The sequence below is a fragment of the Salmo salar genome, chromosome ssa21 (assembly GCF_905237065.1).
Source record: "Salmo salar chromosome ssa21, Ssal_v3.1, whole genome shotgun sequence".
In the NCBI taxonomy this organism is placed as follows: Eukaryota; Metazoa; Chordata; class Actinopteri; order Salmoniformes; family Salmonidae; genus Salmo; species Salmo salar.
Window position 1 is genome coordinate 9,250,930 of NC_059462.1, and position 19,442 is coordinate 9,270,371.

At 42.1% G+C, this 19,442-nt stretch overlaps 1 protein-coding gene across 2 annotated transcripts in view; it reads right to left on the reverse strand.

Moving 5' to 3' along the window:
- Positions 1–15,659: 15,659 nt before the first annotated feature.
- Positions 15,660–19,442, reverse strand: part of esyt3 (extended synaptotagmin-like protein 3) — a 31,331-nt gene continuing 27,548 nt past the window's right edge. For both annotated transcript variants that reach the window (XM_045704421.1, XM_045704422.1), the window contains exon 23: positions 15,660–16,216. In XM_045704421.1, coding sequence (XP_045560377.1) covers positions 16,177–16,216 — 40 coding nt within the window. In that variant the 3' untranslated portion in view covers positions 15,660–16,176. The remainder of the gene's footprint in view (positions 16,217–19,442) is intronic.

Here is a 19,442-nt window from a genome sequence, read left to right on the forward strand (position 1 = left end):
TTCTCCCATTGTATTGAAAAAAAATACACAAAGCTATGTAAACAGCTAGCGGAAGAAGAGAAAAAAGAAGAGTGAAACGCCCTTCATGGGGTCCCCTGTTTCCCTCCATAAAATATATATTTTTTTTAATAAAAAAATATTGTCAAGGATTGTGTGTGCGTCTGTTTTTGACTCCCCCCCCCAAAAATACAATCACTTCACCAGGATTGTGTGTCTGTCTGTGACTTTTTACCCACAGCCCTCGAAAACTTGGAAGAGTGGGTTCGGGGACCCCCCGCGGGAACCCGGCCTAGAGTGCACAGAGTGTCTCAGGCCCCGACCTCTGACTTCCATACGAATCTGGTTTCTCTTCATTACGCACAAGCCTTTCACCTTTTACTTCTGTGGAGAGGAACACTTACGTATTTTTCCACTCAAAGTAGTCACTTGGGCAATTGAGTTCAAGCCTGACGACTGCCGTATTTGCCGGGCTTTGAACAAATAGTCGCACTAGGCGTAAAGAGCTAGTGACTTAAAGACGCATTTGCGACTTTTTAAAAGAAACACCTGCCTGTCGCAAGGGAAACGTTGGGTGGGGAGGAGCCAACTTTTGTCAAACCACTGAGGTCTGCCGAGACCCTCGGGTGCCCAGCGGGTGCAGGGGTCAATTTGTGGGTTATCGCTTCTCGGTCTTTTGGCTTAGCTCAAGCTTGGTACCGAGGTGCCCCAGAGCTCGCTGAGTCGAAAGGTCGAAGGTAGGTGAGCGGGAAACATTTTCTAGGTGGGGAAAAATGTTCTGTTTACAGTTTATTTTTCTACAGTGGCTTCTGTTTAAAGAGAGCTTATTTTTTTGAGGGAGTGGGTCATTTTTTCTGGAAAAATGGCTCTTATATCACCAGCAAAGATGCCTGGGATCGGGATAGCAAACACGGTGAGGTTTGCCTGGAGAAACAAGGACATGGAGCCGTTCGGGAGGGAGACTTTCGGGAGAACAATCCTGATCGGGATCCTAAAGTTGGAGGTGGGGGATGTTTTGTGCCTCCAGGCGAATCCAGTGGAGGTGGCTTTCGACGTGACGCTCCACAAGGAAGAGAAGTACGAGGAGGTGCTGAAGAAGGCCAGAGAGGTGGGAAAGGACAGACCGATGTGCCATTATGAGGTGACCAGCCTGGGAAAAAGCAATTTCCGGGTGGTCACAGTAAACATGTATAACCCCCATGTGAAGGACGAAGAAGTGAGGACTTTTCTGGGGTGGTACATGGACAATGTATCCTCGGCAAGGCTCTTCAGGGACACCCTGGGCTTCTGGAATGGGAGGAGAGGTTTCCAGGCGCTGCTCAGAGAGGACCCAAAGGGGTTGGGTGGCTACCTCCATTCTCCGGCGATGTTCTCCCTGGGGGCTGACAGGGGGACGTTGTATTATGCCCGTCAGCCTCCGTTTTGCAGGCGCTGAATGGCCTACGGTCACATTCTCACCTCGTGCAGCACAAGAAAGTGCAGATTTTGTGGATCTGGGGAGCACGAGGCGAGGGACTGCGACGTGCCTAAGGCGTGCCACGGGTGTGACTCGTCAGCACACCTGTTGCGGGAGTGCCCGGCTCGTCAGAGGTCATACGAGTCTGCAGCTGGGGGGGAGCAGGAGAGGGGGATGGGGGAAGAAGAGGGGAAGGAAGGCCGTCTGCAGCACGGGCCCAGAGGGGAAGGACGCACGGAAAGAGGAGGAGCAAGGAGCTTTAGCAGGAGGAGAAGGGGAAAGACAAGACACGGGAGCAGAAGAACTGGAAGGGGAGGAAGGAAAGGAGGCGAAAGGAAGCAAGGGAGTGGAGGAGCAAGAGAGAGCAACAGTGGAGGGAGAGGTGGTGGAGGGGGGTGCCGGTGGCAGGGCCTGTGGAGGAGGGGGTGGCGTGGTGGAGAGACAGCATGTCGAGCGCCCTCGTGGAAGAAATGAGGGGATTGGTGGAGGAGCTGGCGGGGAAGGGGGGTGGTGTCTCCCCGTTACCTCCAACACCGAAGAAGAAAGGGAAGAGGGGGCGCTCGACAGACAGTGAGGGTGGCCAAGCGAGTGATGGGGGAGGGAGAAGTTTCTTTGTCCTTGCTGGTTTCCGCAGCCCTTCAGCACTTGGTGGAGGGTGACTCCCAAGGTGTGGCTCAGGGCTGGTCGTCGGGGGGGGAATCTCAACTCCTGTTTGGGGAGACGGGGTCCCCTATTCTCAGCCCGGCAGGCTACAGGGAGGGAGAAATTGAGGTTTTTGGTGGGAAACCCAGGATGCAGGGCACTCAGATGCCTAACACCATGCCTGCATCCTGGGTTGGAGAGATGGAGGAGGACGTGGGGACGTCAGGAGAGAAGACGTCCACGCCGGATGAGATGGAGCAGGGGAGCATCGGGTGAGTCTCCTGTTTTTGTTCTGGGTTTATTTTTGCTGAGGGAGGGTTTTTGTTTTAATTTATAAAGGATATTTCTGTTACTTTTGTTAATTTAAATGTAAGAGGTTAGAGGGATTTTGTTAAGAGGAGGGCGGTTTTCAGTTTTTTAGAGGGGGTGGGTTTTGATGTTTGTTTTTTACAGGAGGTTCACCTGAGGGATGGTGGGGATGTAAATAGGTTTAGGAGGGAGTGGGACAAGGGGGAGTCAGTTTGGGGTATAGGTGGGGTTCATTCAACGGGGGTGGGGATTCTGTTTGGGAATAGGCAGGTGAAAATAGAGGGCACTTTTTTGGGGGTGGATGTCACTTTTAGGTATAGGTTAGTGGGGGTGTATGGGCCACAGGTGGCGGCAGACAGGAGGGAGATGGTGGACTGTCTGGCACTCCTGTGTGTTACAAATAGGCACTTGGTGATAGGTGATTTTAATATAGATTTAGGGGTAGGGGGGATAGCAGTGCAGGCGCCATCACCGGGCTAATGGCTTGCCATGGTCTGGTTGATGGAGGGCTGCACACTACTCCGACAATGGCTGGTCCCACTTGACGCAACTCCCGGGGGGTTGCTCGGAGGCTTGACTACATTTTTCTATCCAGGTCTTTGGGTCAGTTGTCTGGGCGGCTGTTGCCTGTTTTCTTTTCAGATCACGACGGGGTGCTCCTGCAGGTGGGGTAGCCAGTCTGCCTCTTCGGTAGGGGGTACTGGAAATTAGATCAGGATGTGCTGGAGGAGCAAGCTTTCGTTGATGCCTTTTTGGTTTCTTTCGGGGGCTTGAAGGCCTCCGGTCCATGTGTGAGGGGGTGTTAGAGTGGTGGGATTTAGTTAAGGTAAGGATTAGGGTTTTTATAATAGGATATTGCAGGAGGAAAAAAGGGAGGGAGGTTGATCATATCCAAAGGTTGATCGAACTCGAGTACGAGGCAGGCAACCTCAGCGGGTCGATTGACTGGAAGAGATCCGCAGCCCTGAAGGCGCAGCTCAGGGAGCTGCAGGAGCGGAAGGCTCGAGCTTTCCTGGAGTGTGTGCATAATTGCTTTCTAGAACACAATGAGACTTTTTCCACTATGTTCTTCAAGTCAGTTAGGGGCAGACAGAGTAGGAAGGTAATGCATGGGGTTAGGGAAGAAAATGGTAGTATAGTCAGAAAGCCGGAGGAGATGGTCAGGGTGACAACTGACCATTTCCAAAGGTTTATTTAATAAGGAGAGGGAAGTACATTTAATTTTTTTTTTTACATTTTAGTCATTTAGCAGACGCTCTTATCCAGAGCGACTTACAAATTGGTGCATTCACCTATAATATCCAGTGGAACAACCACTTTACAATAGTGCATCTAAATCTTTGTAGATGTAGAGCAGGGAAATGTGTTTTTAGAACACTTGTACCGGCAATTGCCAGAGGACATTAGAGAAGCGATGGAGGCTCAGATTTCCCTAGAAGAGGTTGAGAGCGCTCTTAGGAGGATGGGAAAAGGGAAGGTGCCTGGGATGGATGGGTTGCTGGCCGAGTTTTATCTCAAGTTTTGGGGTATACTTGGACCAGTAGTCCTCGAAGTCTTGAAGGCCATCCTTGAGACGGGGTTCCCGGAGGGATCAATGGCTGTTGGTGTGCTGTCCTTTCTTTATAAGAAGTGTGAAGTAACAGACCTTGGCAACTGGCGGCCGTAGATTACAAGATACTTGCAAAGGTTTTAGCAGACCGGTTGCACACAGCCCTTCCCTACGTCGTCCACGAGGATCAGACGTGCGGGGTAGAGGGCCGCTCTATTAGATGGAACCTACAGTTGATTAGGGACTCCATCGCTTGGGTATAAGATAGAGGGCTGCCTTTAACCTGGTGTGGTATAGGGGGCAGTATTTCCACGGCCGGATGAAAAACGTACCCAAATTAAACAGCCTACTACTCGGGCCCAGAGTCAAATATTTGCATATTATTAGTAGATTTGGATAGAAAACACTCTAACGTTTCTAAAACTGTTTGAATGATGTCTGTGAGTATAACAGAACTCATATGGCAGGCAAAAACCTGAGAGGTATCCAGCCAGGAAGTGGGCACTCTGAGGGTTGTAGTCATTTCAAATTAAGTTCTATTCAAACTACAGTGTCTGTGATGTCATATTGCACTTCCTAAGGCTTCCACTAGATGTCAACAGTCATTAGAACCTTGTTTGAGACTTCTGCAATGCAATTTGATTGAATAATACCCGGAACAGTAAGTGGTCTGGCTGGGGTCACTTCATTATCTCATGTGCGGTCACGAAGGGTTAGCCATTTTCTTTTTCTTCTGTAATGAATGTGCTATTGTCCGGCTTTAATATCGCAATTCTACGTTAAAAACACCCTAAAGATTGATTGTGAACATGGGTTGACATGTTTCTACAAACGCTGAGGGAACTTTTTAACTTTTCGTTGACGGTGGAGAGACGCGCTTCATGCATTTTGGAATGGTGATCTGGACGCGCCAACAAAGCTGATTTATTTCCACATAAATGAAGGACTTTATCGAACAAATGAACATTTCTTGTGGAAGTGGGAGAGTTTTCCGAGTGCATTCAGCCGAAGATAAGCAAAGATAAGAAAATATTTTAAAACATATTTCATAGTTTTGTGGACGCCGTGGCTGGACGGCTAACTATTTAGCTTGGATTGATGATGTGGCTCAGTACTCAGAATATTGAAGAATGTGCTTTCTCCGTAAAGTTATTTTGAAATCTGGGTTGCGGTTGCGTAAAGGAGTAGTTTCTAATTTTTTTATTAATTGTTATATATTTTGTCAACGTTTATGATGAGTATTTCTGTAAATTGATGTGCCCCTTCACCGGAAATTTTGGGGTGAATACATTTTCTGAATGTCACACGCCAATGTAACATGGGTTTTTTGGATATAAATATGAACTTGATAGAACAAAAAATGCATGTATTGTCTAACATAATGTCTTAGGAGTGTCATCTGATGAAGATCGTCAAAGGTTAGTGCATAATTTTAGCTTGTTTTCTGCTTTTGGACGGCTACCCTTGCTTGGAAAAAGCTGTGTTGTAGTTTTTTTGCTGGGGTGGTAGCCTTATTATGTCCTAACATAATCTAATGTTTTGCTTTCACCATAAAGCCTTTTTGAAATCGGACAATGTGGTGTGATTAAGGAGAAGTGTATCTTTCAAATGGTGTAAAATAGTCGTATGTTTGAGAATTTTGAATTATTAGATTTTTGATGTTTTGTACTTCGCGCCCTGCTATCCCATTGACTGTTGGCTAGGGGTTCCGCTAGCGGAACGCCTAGAAGCAAGATGTTTTAACTTCTTTGGTATAGGGGGCAGTATTTTCACGGCCGGATTAAAAAACGTACCCGATTTCATCTGGTTACTACTCCTGCCCAGAAACTAGAATATGCATATAATTACTTGATTTGGATAGAAAACACTCTAAAAAGTTTCTAAAAATGTTTGAATGGTGTCTGTGTATAACAATTTGAAAATTTGTTGTCCTTCTGTTGCATCTCTATCGACATTACAGCATCTGTGCTGTAACATGACACTTTCTAAGGCTTCCATTGGCTCTCTAAAGCCGCCAGAAAGTGGAATGGGGTGTCTGCTGTCTCTGGGCAAAGTACAACAGCAGAGTTTGTAAGTGGTCAGCCTGGGGACAGTGAGACTGAGATGCGCGTTCACGAGACTTCTCAATTTTTTTCTTTCAGCCTTTGAATGAATACAACGTTGCCCGGTTGGAATATTATCGCTATTTTACAAGGAAAATAGCATAAAAATGGATTTTAAACAGTGTTTGACATGCTTCTAAGTACGGTAATGGAATATTTTGAATTTTTTTGTCACGAAATGCGCCAGCGCGTCACCCTTCGGATAGTGACCTGAACGCACGAGCAAAACGGAGGTATTTGGATATAACTATCGATTATTTGGAACCAAAACAACATTTGTTGTTGAAGTAGAAGTCCTGGGAGTGCATTCTGACGAAGAACAGCAAAGGTAATCCAATTTTTCTAATAGTAATTCTGAGTTTAATGAGCCCCAAACTTGGTGGGTGTCAAATTAGCTAGCCGTGATGGCCGCGCTATGTACTCAAAATATTGCAAAATGTGCTTTCGCTGAAAAGCTATTTTAAAATCTGACATAGCGATTGCATAAAGGAGTTCTGTATCTATAATTCTTAAAATAATTATGTATTTTTTGTCAACGTTTATCATGAGTAATTTAGTAAATTCACCGGAAGTTTTCGGTGGGTATGCTAGTTCTGAACAAAACATGCTAATGTAAAAAGCTGTTTTTTGATATAAATATGAACTTGATTGAACAAAACATGCATGTATTGTATAACATAATGTCCTAGGAGTGTCATCTGATGAAGATCATCAAAGGTTAGTGCTGCATTTAGCTGTGGTTTTGGTTTTTGTGACATATATGCTAGCTTGAAAAATGTGTGTGTGATTATTTCTGGCTGGGTACTCTCCTGGCATAATCTAATGTTTTGCTTTCGTTGTAAAGCCTTTTTGAAATCGGACAATGTGGTTAGATAAAGGAGAGTCTTGTCTTTAAAATGGTGTAAAATAGTAATATGTTTGAAAAATTGAAGTTTTTGCATTTTTGAGGTATTTGTAATTCGCGCCACTCTATACCATTGGATATTGGTGAGGCGTTCCGCTAGCGGAACATCTGTCCCTAACAGGTTAGACAGAACAGCAAAAATTGTACTTACAGAGTGCATCAAACATGATTTAGACCTTGTTGATGCAAAACTGTTTATTTCTGTATTTCATGATTGCAACTTGCTGAAAAGTGTCCACAGTGTTCCTATCATTTACTTTAAACAGAACAGCAAAATTGGTACTTACAAAGTGCATCAAAAAATATTTAGACCTTGTTTATGAAAAACTGTTTATTTCTGTATTTCATGATTGCAACTTGCTGAAAAGTGTCCACAGTGTTCCTATCATCTAGTGTACAGCAATACAGCAAAAAAGTACAGCAAAAATGGTACTTACAGAGTGCATCATACATGATTTAGACCTTGTTGATGAAAAACAGTTTCTCTGTATTTCATGATTGCAACTTGCTGAAAAGTGTCAGTGTTCCTATCATCTAGTGTAAACAGTACAGCAAAAATGGTACTTAGAGAGTGCATCAAACATGATTTAGACCTTGTTTATGAAAAACGGTTTCTCTCTGTACTTCATGATTGCAACTTGCTGAAAAGTGTCCACGGTGTTCCTATCATCTAGTTTAAACAGTACAGCAAACATGGTACTTACAGGGTGCATCAAACATGATTTAGATCTTGATTATGAAAAACGTTTTTTTTCTGTATTTCATAATTGCAACTTGCTGAAAAGTGTCCAGAGTGTTCCTGTCATCTAGTGTAAACAGTACAGCAAAAATGGTACTTACAGAGTGCATCAAAAAATATTTCGAATTTGTTTATGAAAAACGGTTTATTTCTGTATTTCATGATTGCAACTTGCTGAAAAGTGTCCAGTGTTCCTATCATCTAGTGTACAGCAATACAGCAAAAAAGTACAGCAAAAATGGTACTTACAGAGTGCATCAAACATGATTTAGACCTTGTTGATGAAAAACAGTTTCTCTGTATTTCATGATTGCAACTTTCTGAAAAGTGTGAACAGTGGACCTATCATCTAGTTTAAACAGTACCTAAAAAATGGTAGTTACAGAGTGCGTCAAAAAATATTTAGAACTTGTTTATGAAAAACTGTTTATTTCTGTATTTCATGATTGCAACTTGCTGAAAAGTGTCCACAGTGTTCCTATCATATAGTGTACAGCAATACAGCAAAAAAGTACATTAAGAGTCTCAGAATAGAAATGTTGATATAGGATCAATTTTGCATTTTGAGAACATAGTAAGGAATATATGGATATTGGGACCTGATCCTATATCAGCACTCCTACTGAGATACTTTTTGAATACAGGCCATAATATGTGTGAAAGTTTGAGTTAGCCAGCTACATTGGGATCTCATGATGGAAAATGTCCGACTGTGATATTGCAGTCATTTTTATTCTACTTGACACACCTCTGCTGTATCATATTCATATTGTTACATGCTTGTGAAATTCAAACATGAGTGCAAATCTAGCATTGACATTGCATGACATACACGAAAGTCTCAGTGTGTCTCAAGTTGGTATTCTGCAAATCCTCTCCATCCATATGTACAGCATCCATGTTCTGAGTCTACAACCAAAACTCCAATATCCTCATTCAAGCCTCCAACCAAACCTAAAACTAGGATAAAAAAGCTTGGCCTGAGGCCTACTATATTATTCAGGTCTGATCTGATCTCAGCTGTGGGCTAATTTAACATGTTGGCTCTAGACTTCCCTGGAAGGGCTAATCTTCCAAGGTTAGATGGGGAATGCATGAGTACGGCTCTGAGGGATACTATCATGCTGATATAATACGAGGAACACTGAGACGGAATGAGAGATAATACATGGAGAAACATAACTCATAAGAGTTAACTCATGGAATTAACTATTTTCTTGTCGATGACAGGGAAAAGGTTTAAATATATCAATATTACCGACACGGAACTAAACCAATTTGTTGCGATCAACAGTGTGTGCTCTTCCTTTCAGCAAAACATGTTGAGAAAAGATCTAAGCTACCGTGTAATACCAAAATAGATCTCCATCTCTATATCTCTGGGTATATTAAATTACAAATAAATCAGACCAAACTAGCCTCAGTCTTCTCTACATCACACAATTCGAGAGCAAAAATAGTACAGTACAAGGAATCATATTGGAGCGTGAAATTGACATCATTCCCATTGTAGACTGAAGGCTATAGAGATGACTCTAGTCTATCCTTTTCGTAATCTATACATTAGTTGTACAGTACAGACCAATTCCAACAGAGATCCTATTAATTGAGTTCCATACCGTATGTAATTCTATGGTGAAAAAAGGGCACAGAAGAGTGTGTTGTATTTGATCTAGTATCACATATTGTTCTAAGGGTTGTACTGGAGAAGTCCAAGTTCTTGAAGTAGGGAGGGGAGTTAGGATGGAGGATTGGGGGGGATTTAAAACAGCCTTTTATTATTTGAGCCTCTCCTTCTGCCCTCACACACAAAGTATAGAAACCACACATTGTCTAGAAAGAGATAAAAAGCCATTTTCCTCTTCCCCTGATTGCTATTGATTTCCTATTATCTGTGGTGACTGAAGTTGAGGCAGTGGCTGGAAATTGAACTTTAACAATGTGTTTCATACCAACATAACCTTTTTCTGAAAACTGTCTCTAAAAGCATGTAATAAAGAAGTGGTAATAAGCACCCCATCTCACCAAGCATTCTTTAAATCACCTTTTGTAACCATGAACATTTGTCATTTGATTATCCTAATGGAAGGAAATAAGAAGGGCGGGGGGCAGGAAGAAGAGGGGGAGTGGGCTTCATAGACAGACACACCTTTTCTCTCTGCTCGGCATACCTGACAGCTCAATCATGATTTATTTTACTTCAGCACCCCATGCCTAACTGGGAGAAACACTGACTGTGAAAACACACATGAAAGAAAAAATGAAAGATCTCCACTCCCATCTGCATCGGAGGGCAAACTGGGTGTTTGAGGGTGAGGAGTGCAAGTGTAATTACAAAAGAAGCAGGTCCACAGAAGCATGTCTTTTCAATTAATTTGCAGAGGTTTCTATCTGTGATTTTGTCAACAGGAGAGGATAATTGACACATTAAAGTGGAGAGTAAATAATGACTGGGATACCTGAGATGTGCTGGGGAGGCTGTTGTGACGTTCGTGAATCTTGAGCGCACTCCTGTGGTTCATTTTGGTTTCACGTCTTTGAAAAAAAATGTGACCTCTGTCTACAGAAGTGTTTACTGTGGTGTATTACCTTGTTCAGTGACACAATCTTATGGTATGATATAGGAATGGTAGAATGACAAACAGCACTTTCATGCACAGTGGGTTAACTCTGTTTATTAGGTATTAGTCATATCTTGATTGAGACCTATGCACATAATCACAATACATTTTTTTCTATCGTTTTTTAACCAGGGGCCATCAAGGGAGACACTAAAAGAGTGTGAAGCAAAAACATGTTTGCTGAGTAAACTGGCACAAATCATATTGTTGTTGATGCGTAATGCTGTCAGCTATTTATTTTAGAAACGCACCTTCCCCATAAGTTGTTTTGATTGCGCTTTTATGGAGGTAGCACTTTCATTGATGCTGGTATGATTGCTACTTTGACAAATTGCTCCTCTACTCTCCTGAGTGTAAGCAAATAGGCCTCGTTTCATCAACGGTCGTTTCTCTGAAAATCCCCCTTCTCTCTGTACACATACAGTAACATCACACCTGTAGGCTCTCCCTTTGTAACCTCATTTTCTTTGTGCCTCCACCCGAGACAAAATCCATCATTTCTATTTGATGGTGCAGTCAGCCGGGTTTCTGGAGGACGCTGGGCTGACATTGATGCGTCTCATTTCGGCTCTGCTGAGGACGCCAATTACCCTTTGGAGAGTCTCTAAGGTAGGACTATTGTTGTCACTGTACCTGTGTGTGTGTGTCTCAGGGCACGGTGCTTATTTAAACATATGGGGCCGCCATAACCAGACTAGCCTCATCCTTTACATAGCTCTAGGGTCGTTCCACCTCAACAAACAAAAGAAAGGATTTTTACACCCACCATCTCACATTGTTCTGAAATCGTTTCTGCAGGAACAGCACCATCTCGGTGGTCAGAACACAGTAATATCAGGATGTCAGACGGAACATAAACCTAACTTCAATTACTAATTTCTCTGAACAGGGGGAAAAAAAACATCACTATATTCACTGAAAATACAGTACATAACATACGATCAAGAAACAATACTCCGAGCCGCAGCTCCATACTACTTGTCAAAAATACTGTATACTGATACTGTATACTCGCTGGGTTGGGATTGGCGTGGGGTGGGGTGGTCCGTGGGTGGCTTTTGACTATTTCTTTGGATTCCACATCTTACTCATTGTTCGAAAAAACTGATGTTAGGTACTATATACAGTATATTGAATATTATATGAATCCTATAAAGTAAAATGGCCAATTTGTGTGCAATCAACTAGTTTGATTTCTCAAAGATCAAATGATATAAACAAAATAATGTTGCAGGAATGCTAATCCTATCTGTTTCCTACTACAGAAACAACTTCAGAACAGTCTGAGATGGTGGGTGTCATGGCTTGCTGAAATGACATGGAACAACCCATCTAGTTCTTCAGACAGCCAAGTCCAAAACAGGTAAACACGCGCACACACACAAAGACGCACGCATGCTTGAGCACACACGGATCAGGATACCAAATGCCCTGAATTCCTACGTCGGTATTCAGAAGTGAGTTACCCCCATACATTATGAAGTGCCACCTGGAGAAACACTGAATATCATTTATTTAAAACTAGAGTCCTTAGTTGCTACATCCATTTTTGGATTTATAAATGAATGGTACCCATTGATTCTTGAAGGATATCACTTTTAAATGCCTCATGAGCCTAGTTAAACTTTTATACCCCATCAGAACCCAAAAAGCTTGCTTTACTCCAATGTATCTAAACGATTTACTAAATAAACTAAAGTTAAAAAAGTAACACAATAAAATAACCAGGCTATATACAGGTGGTACCGGTACCAAGTCAATGTGCGGGGGTACAGGTTAGTTGAGGTAATATGTACATGTAGGTAGAGTTAAAGTGACTATGCATAGATAAAACAGAGAGTAGCAGCAGTGTAAAAAAAAAAAAGGGAGAGAGACTTGCTTCATGGTGTGCTTCCAGGTCTTGTCGACTGCAGTGAAGCGTCGTCCTTCCTCTGTCATTTGGGCCATGATGTCTGGGAAGCTGAAGATGTGCTCCAGGTAGAGCAAGGTGGACTGCACATTCAGCCAATCGTCCAGGATCTTCTGCAACAGCAGAAGCTTGCCTTCCCAGTCCCTGGGGAGGGACAGATGAACACATCATGATCATATCAATTAGCACACACCGTATCAAAACATTAACAAACAAGTTTTTTGAACAGAAAACAAAAACAAGCAGTTCATATTGGAGGTAGTCCCTCCCCATATCAATCCATTTTCTTCCATTGGGTGCCTAATGAATGACCCAGGGTTCAAAATGACAATACATAAAGTACTGTCTAAGCCTATGTGTACAATTCAATTGGAAAATATTGTACAAAATGCCCAGTACTTTTTAACTGTAATTGGGCACAATAAGATACTGTACAGAGTGTAAACCATTTTTTTGTAGTTGTATGTATAGAGTTAGTCACCTGTACTTTTCCAAACCAACACACAGATGCGACAACATGCGTACACACACAGCAATATAACCACATGTGTGCAATTTAGGTTTAATATCAGGCTGCTGTTGTGTCATATCCTGTATCCTCATTATAGTACTGGGAAATGTATTATGTTATTGTTAAAAACTGTTGAGCACTAGCTGTAAAGGATTAGTGTTGGATGATGTGAGTCGGCAACTCCAAAATACGCTAAAAGTGATTTGAGACCTAATGGAAAGTGCTACATGAATAGAATCCATAATACAATCCATTGTCAGTAATTGACAAAATAATAAATAATTGCATAAATCATGAGGGTCTGTGCTGTTAAAGGGACTGGTCATTAGCTAGCAACATAGCTACAAGATAGCAACAAGACCCCACTAGAAACAAGCAAAACCAAAATACTGTGAAAAAAATACTAATATCCTTTACAGACCGACTTCACTCTACAGTTCATTCGGAAAGTATTCAGACCCCCTCACACTTACCCCACCAGACATGCCACCAGAGGTCTTTTCACAGTCCCCAAATCCAGAACAAATTCAAGAAAAGTATTATATAGAGACATTATTGTATGGAGCTCCCTTCCATATCATATTGTTCAAATAAACAGCAAACCTGGTTTCAAGAAACAGATAAAGCAACTCTTCATGGCACAACGCCTCTCCCCTATTTGGCCTAGATATTTTGTGTGTGTATTGAAATGTAGGTGATGTGTTCTGTTTTTTTATTGATGTAGTTCTGTCCTTGAGCTGTTATTTTCTATTAATGTTCTATATTAATGTTCTATATTATGTCATGCTTGCAACAGCTAATTGGGATCCTAATAAAATACCAAAACATGGAGGAAGGAGGACGCTCACCCCGGGAGGGAGGACCTTTTTGATGAGCTACTGTACTTGCAACCCGAGTGGATGCATTAGCTTCACTCAGGTCACACAGGGAGAAAGAAGGTACGTGCTCAGGGAGGAAGGAGCAGCATCTTGGATCCTTCCTTGCCTGTGTTGATGTGTGGTGAGCTGCTTGCCCCTTTAGCGGCTGTACTGGCTTCACTCAGGTCGCATACGAAGGAAGGAGGACGAACGCGCCGGGAGGAAGGAGCAGTATCTTGGAGACTTCCTTACCTGTGTTGATGCGTGGTGAGCTACTTGCACCCTTAGCGGCTGCATTGGCATCACTCAGGTCACACAGGGAGGAAGGAGGACTCACACCCAGGGAGGAAGGAAGATGTGAGCACAGGGAGGAAGCAGCATCATCTTGGAGACTTCCTTACCTGTGTTGATGTGTGGTGAGCTACTTGCACCCTTAGCGGCTGCATTGGCTTCACTCAGGTCACAGGGAGGAAGGAGAACATGCACCCAGGGAGGAAAAAGGATGTCAGCGCACTGAGGAAGTAGCAGGATCTTGGAGCCTTTCTTGCCTGTGTTGATGTGTGGGAAGCTTCCCTGGTGCTATTTTTCCCCAGTTCTACCCACTTCTGGTCCAGTCCCCAAGATAGAAATGGCATTTAACTTATTTAAACGTTAAAACAGTGTTACTTCTACATTCTAATTATTTAATTAAAGTGAAAAAAATTATGAGTTACACATTTCAAGTTAATTCCATGTCTTATCTTATCAGGATCCATTGAAAGTGCCGCTGTACTGAACTATGGACCATGAATCTTTCAAAAGGGAATTTTTCCCTCTGAAAAAAAAACCTTGGGGGACGAAACAACTCCTCCTGAGATTCAGGGGGAGACAGTTTGTGTGAGTGCACCAACGGACGAAGAAGAACAAGGATCAGCCTTGTTAGAGAACATTCAGTAATATGGAAATCCAGTTCTTGGAAATGCTGGCCTTGTGGAGATAATTGTAAAGACTCTCCTACCTGGTTAGAAAGTGGTTCGCCCTATGTCCCCCCACCCCTGGATGTAGAGCATGGTGGGGGATTAAGGGCCAGGCTTAATGGGAAATGTCACAATTTCATTATATCCAGCACCTCCACAACATCAACATACAGTATGTGAAAATGGCATGTTTCTATGTTTGTATAAAAAATAAAAAATAAAGTGTTTACATTGACATCGGTGTACATCATGTGATTTTAACCAATTATGAGTAGGCATTGCCAACTAACTGGTTGATGTATTTGCAAACACTTATCTTCCTTTATATTTTTTACAACAAAATATAGAAATGTGCCAGTTTCACATTTGTTGATGTTGGTGCTGGAGATTATGAATATGAAGTTGAAACATCCCTTTAAGGGTCCAACAGATTGGTGTTAGGATGTGAACCCAGCAGCCATCCAGATGCCAGATCAATTCCCTCTTTTTTTACAGCGCCCGGCCCAAGATTCAAAAAGTCAACCTTTTGGCTACAGGTCCAACTCACTAGCTGCTGGGTGACCTACCGCTCCTATTTTTTTTTTAAATTAAATAAAATAAAAAAAACAATACTACACAACACAGAGTGAAACCCTGTATTTAAGTACTGTGGTAACAGCATCATGTTATGGGCATGCTTGTCACAGGCAGGGACTGGAGAGTTTGTCAGTTGTCGAATGCCAACCTCAGATTATTACCATAATCATCTTAATATCAAATTAGTGTGCATGTAAACATACTCACTGTTATTGCACACAGATGGGCTCCATTCAATGGAAATGTTTGCACCTGAACTAATGTAAGTCTGGCACACTTCGTTGCTTTTATGCATTTTGTTTTTTTGCTTTTTGTGCTATTGCTCTGTCTGTGTGCTACATGTTGCTTGTCATATGTTGCTCTGCATGTGCTCACTGCTCATTATTTGTCTTTATTGTTATTGTAATTATTTTTAATAACCTGCCCAGGAACTGCGTTTGAAAATTAGCCGGCTGGCTAAAACTGGCACTTTTACTGAAACGTTGATTAATGTGCACCGTCCCTGTAAAAATAAACTCAAAACCAATGGAATCAAGACATCTTTGTTTTTTTATTTGGAAATTATTTAAATTTAAAGCAAACGTGAAACTGGGCAAAGGTAGTGAATAATTTCATAAGGCACTAGAAAAGTTGATTATATTGCTTTGGTTCGGGACTTTTTTTATGTTAACAAACAAGATTAAAACCCCAAGCCTGTCTTAAAAAAAAAAATAACATTGACATCTACATTTATATAAAGAGTAGTAACATAGTATGTGCAAGTTGGGCATTTCGACTTCCAATAAGTAAAAGTAACTATTTTAATAGCAAATGAATTGTGCCTTTGACCTTTGGTGTGAATCACAGGACAATTCAGACCCTGAGAGGAATGAGCATAGAAGTTGATACTGTAGAGACACTGGTTTTGTTTCCTTACAGTCAGTGTATATATATATATATATGAGGTTGGGAGGATTCAAAGTGGCTATATCCACTGCAGTTATCTTTTTATTGAGAACTACACACACGCTGCACCCATTGATGTGGCTGAGGAGTAATGGTCTTCCCTCTAGACGGTTTTCTTCAGTCTGGGTAGAGTGAGTTCATACCTGTTGGAGAATGTAATGTGGAAATTTCAGGTCACGAAGATTTAGTGTGATTGACATACACTGAGTATACAAAACATTAAGAATGCCTGCTCTTTCCATGAATAAGACTGACCAGGTGAAAGCTATGATCCTTTACTGATGTCACTTGTTAAATCCACTTCAATCAGAGTAGATGAAGGGTAGGAGACAGTTTAAAGAATGATTTTTAAGCTTTGAGACATGGATTGTGTATGTGTGCCATTCAGAGGGTGAATGGGCAAGACAAAAGATTTAAGTGCCTTTGAATGGGGTATCTTAGTAGTTGCTAGGCGCACCGGTTTGTGGCAAGAACTGCAACGCTGCTGAGTTTTTCCCACGCGTAACAGTTTCCTGTGTGTATCAAGAATGGCCCACCACTTAAAAGGACATCCAGCCAACTGTGGGAAGCATTGAAGTCAACATGGGCCAGCATCCCTGTGGAACGCTTTCAACACATTGTAGAGTCCATGCCCCAACGAATTGGCAAACGGGGCGGGGTGCAACTCAATATTAGGAAGGTGTTCCAAATGTTTGGTATACTCAGTGTATATCTAGCATCTTTTTTTATACATTTATTGAATGCACTAACTCCCCTCAATGTACTCTAGGACCAAGAACATTTATTGAAAATATCATCTGAAGTTTCATAATTGTATGTTCGAAATGGGGGAAACAATTATAATAATTCCTGGAAAGTTTCTGTTTTGGCAATGAGGTTTTCATCAGACAGCGACGACATTTAGAGTTCCTGTAAATTATTAACATTTGTTTTTAGAGCTGTTGATAGTGATTGACTCCAGAACTAGTTACTGAAGGTTCAATTGCAGGGACCGAGGACACACTAATGATAAAGAGAGAGGTAGAGGTAGAGGTAGTGGTAGTAGTACTAGTAGCCAAAAGTTGAGAATGACACAAATATTAATTTTCACAAAGTCTGCTGCCACAGTTTGTATGATGGCAATTTGCATATACTCCAGATTATTATGAAGAGTGATCAGATGAATTGCAATTAATTGCAAAGTCCCTCTTTGCTATGCAAATGAACTGAATCCCCAAAAAACATTTCCACTGCATTTCAGCCCTGCCACAAAAGGACCAGCTGACATCATGTCAGTGATTCTCTCGTTAACACAGGTGTGAGTGTTGACGAGGACAGGGCTGGAGTTCACTCTGTCATGCTGATTGAGTTCGAATAACAGACTGGAAGCTTCAAAAGGAGGGTGGTGCATGGAATCATTGTTCTTCCTCTGTCAAACATGGTTACCTGCAAGGAAACACGTGCCGTCATCATTGCTTTGCACAAAAAGGGCTTCACAGGCAAGGATATTGCTGCCAGTAAGATTGCACCTAAATCAACCATTTATCGGATCATCAAGAAAGTCAAGGAGAGCAGTTCAATTGTTGTGAAGGAGGCTTCAGGGCGTCCAAGAAAGTCCAGCAAGCGCCACGACCGTCTGCTAAAGTTGATTCAGCTGTGGGATTTGGGCACCACCAGTACAGAGCTTGCTCAGGAATGGCAGCAGGCAGGTGTGAGTGCATCTGCACGCACAGTTAGGCAAAGACTTGTGGAGGATGGCCTGGTGTCAAGAAGGGCAGCAAAGAAGCCACTTCTCTCCAGGAAAAACATCAGGGACAGACTGATATTCTGCAAAAGGTACAGGGATTGGACTGCTGAGGACTGGGGTAAAGTCAATTTCTCTGATGAATCCCCTTTCCGCTTGTTTGGGGCATCCGGAAAAAAGCGTGTCCGGAGAAGACAAGGTGAGCGCTACCATTCCAACAGTAAAGCATCCTGAGACCATTCATGTATCTGGTTGCTTCTCAGCCAAGGGAGTGAGCTCACTTACAATTTTGCCTAAGAACACAGCCATGAATAAAGAATGGTACCAACACATCCTCCAATAGAAACTTTTCCCAACCATCCAGGAACAGTTTGGTGACAAACAATGCCTTTTCCAGCATGATGGAGCACCTTGCCATAAGGCAAAAGTGATAACTAAGTTGCTCGGGGAACAAAACATCGATATTTTGGGTCCATGGCCAGGAAACTCCCCAGACCTTAATCCCATTGAGAACTTGTGGTCAATCCTCAAGAGGCGGGTGGACAAAACAAAAACCCACAAATTCTGACAAACTCCAAGCATTGATTATGCAAGAATGGGCTGCCGTCAGTCAGGATGTGGCCCAGAAGTTAATTGACAGCATGCCAGGGCGGATTGCAGAGGTCTTGAAAAAGAAGGGTCAACACGGCAAATATTGACTCTTTGCATCAACTTCATGTAATTGCCAATAAAAGCCTTTGACACTTATGAAATGCTTGTAATTATACTTCAGTATTGCATAGTAAAATCTGACAAAAATATCTAAAGACACTGAAGCAGCAAACTTTGTGGAAATTAATATTTGTGTCATTCTCAAAACTTTTGGCCACGACTGTAATATCACATCATTGTAAATGATGACTCCCATACGCACAATTTATCTCTGCACATTGATTGTCAATGTTTCGGTTTGCAACCATCAAGACAGTCAACAGAAATGTTGACAATAAACATCAGCAAAGAGTGTGTATAGGTCCTGTGGGCATGAGTAATCTTTTATGATGAACTGAACTGTTACGGGGCTGTTATTCCCAGAACCAAAAGCAAGAGAGACAGGGTGGTATTGTGCATATTTACCTTTACCGACTATGTTCTGGATTCTTTAGCCAGCATATTTCATATTTTTTTTAATTTCTTAACGATACAAAACATACATATACAAACAACAGCATTGCATGCTGTTTGGGGTTTTAGGCTGGGTTTCTGTACAGCACTTTGTGACATCAGCTGATGTAAGAAGGGCTTTATAAATACATTTGATTGATTGAACAGCATACAGACGCACACACACATCCACAACATCAACCCTGCCCAGACCCACCTACCATCACATGGCCTACAACTGCACAATTTTTTTTCTCTCCGTCGCAGTTGACCTTTCTATTGTGTTAACAATGGAGTATAGGTTGATTTACAGTTAAGTATACATTTTTTCAAGAAGATTGACGAGAAAAGTATTGTCCAACCCATGAGGGTATCTTACTGCACCCTCATATGCCATGTCTTGAAATATGCAGACAGATGGATTAAAAGTACATTTACATTGTAATCCTTCTGACAGCCAACTTTCTAACTCTGCCCATAACTTTTGGACATTATAGCATTCC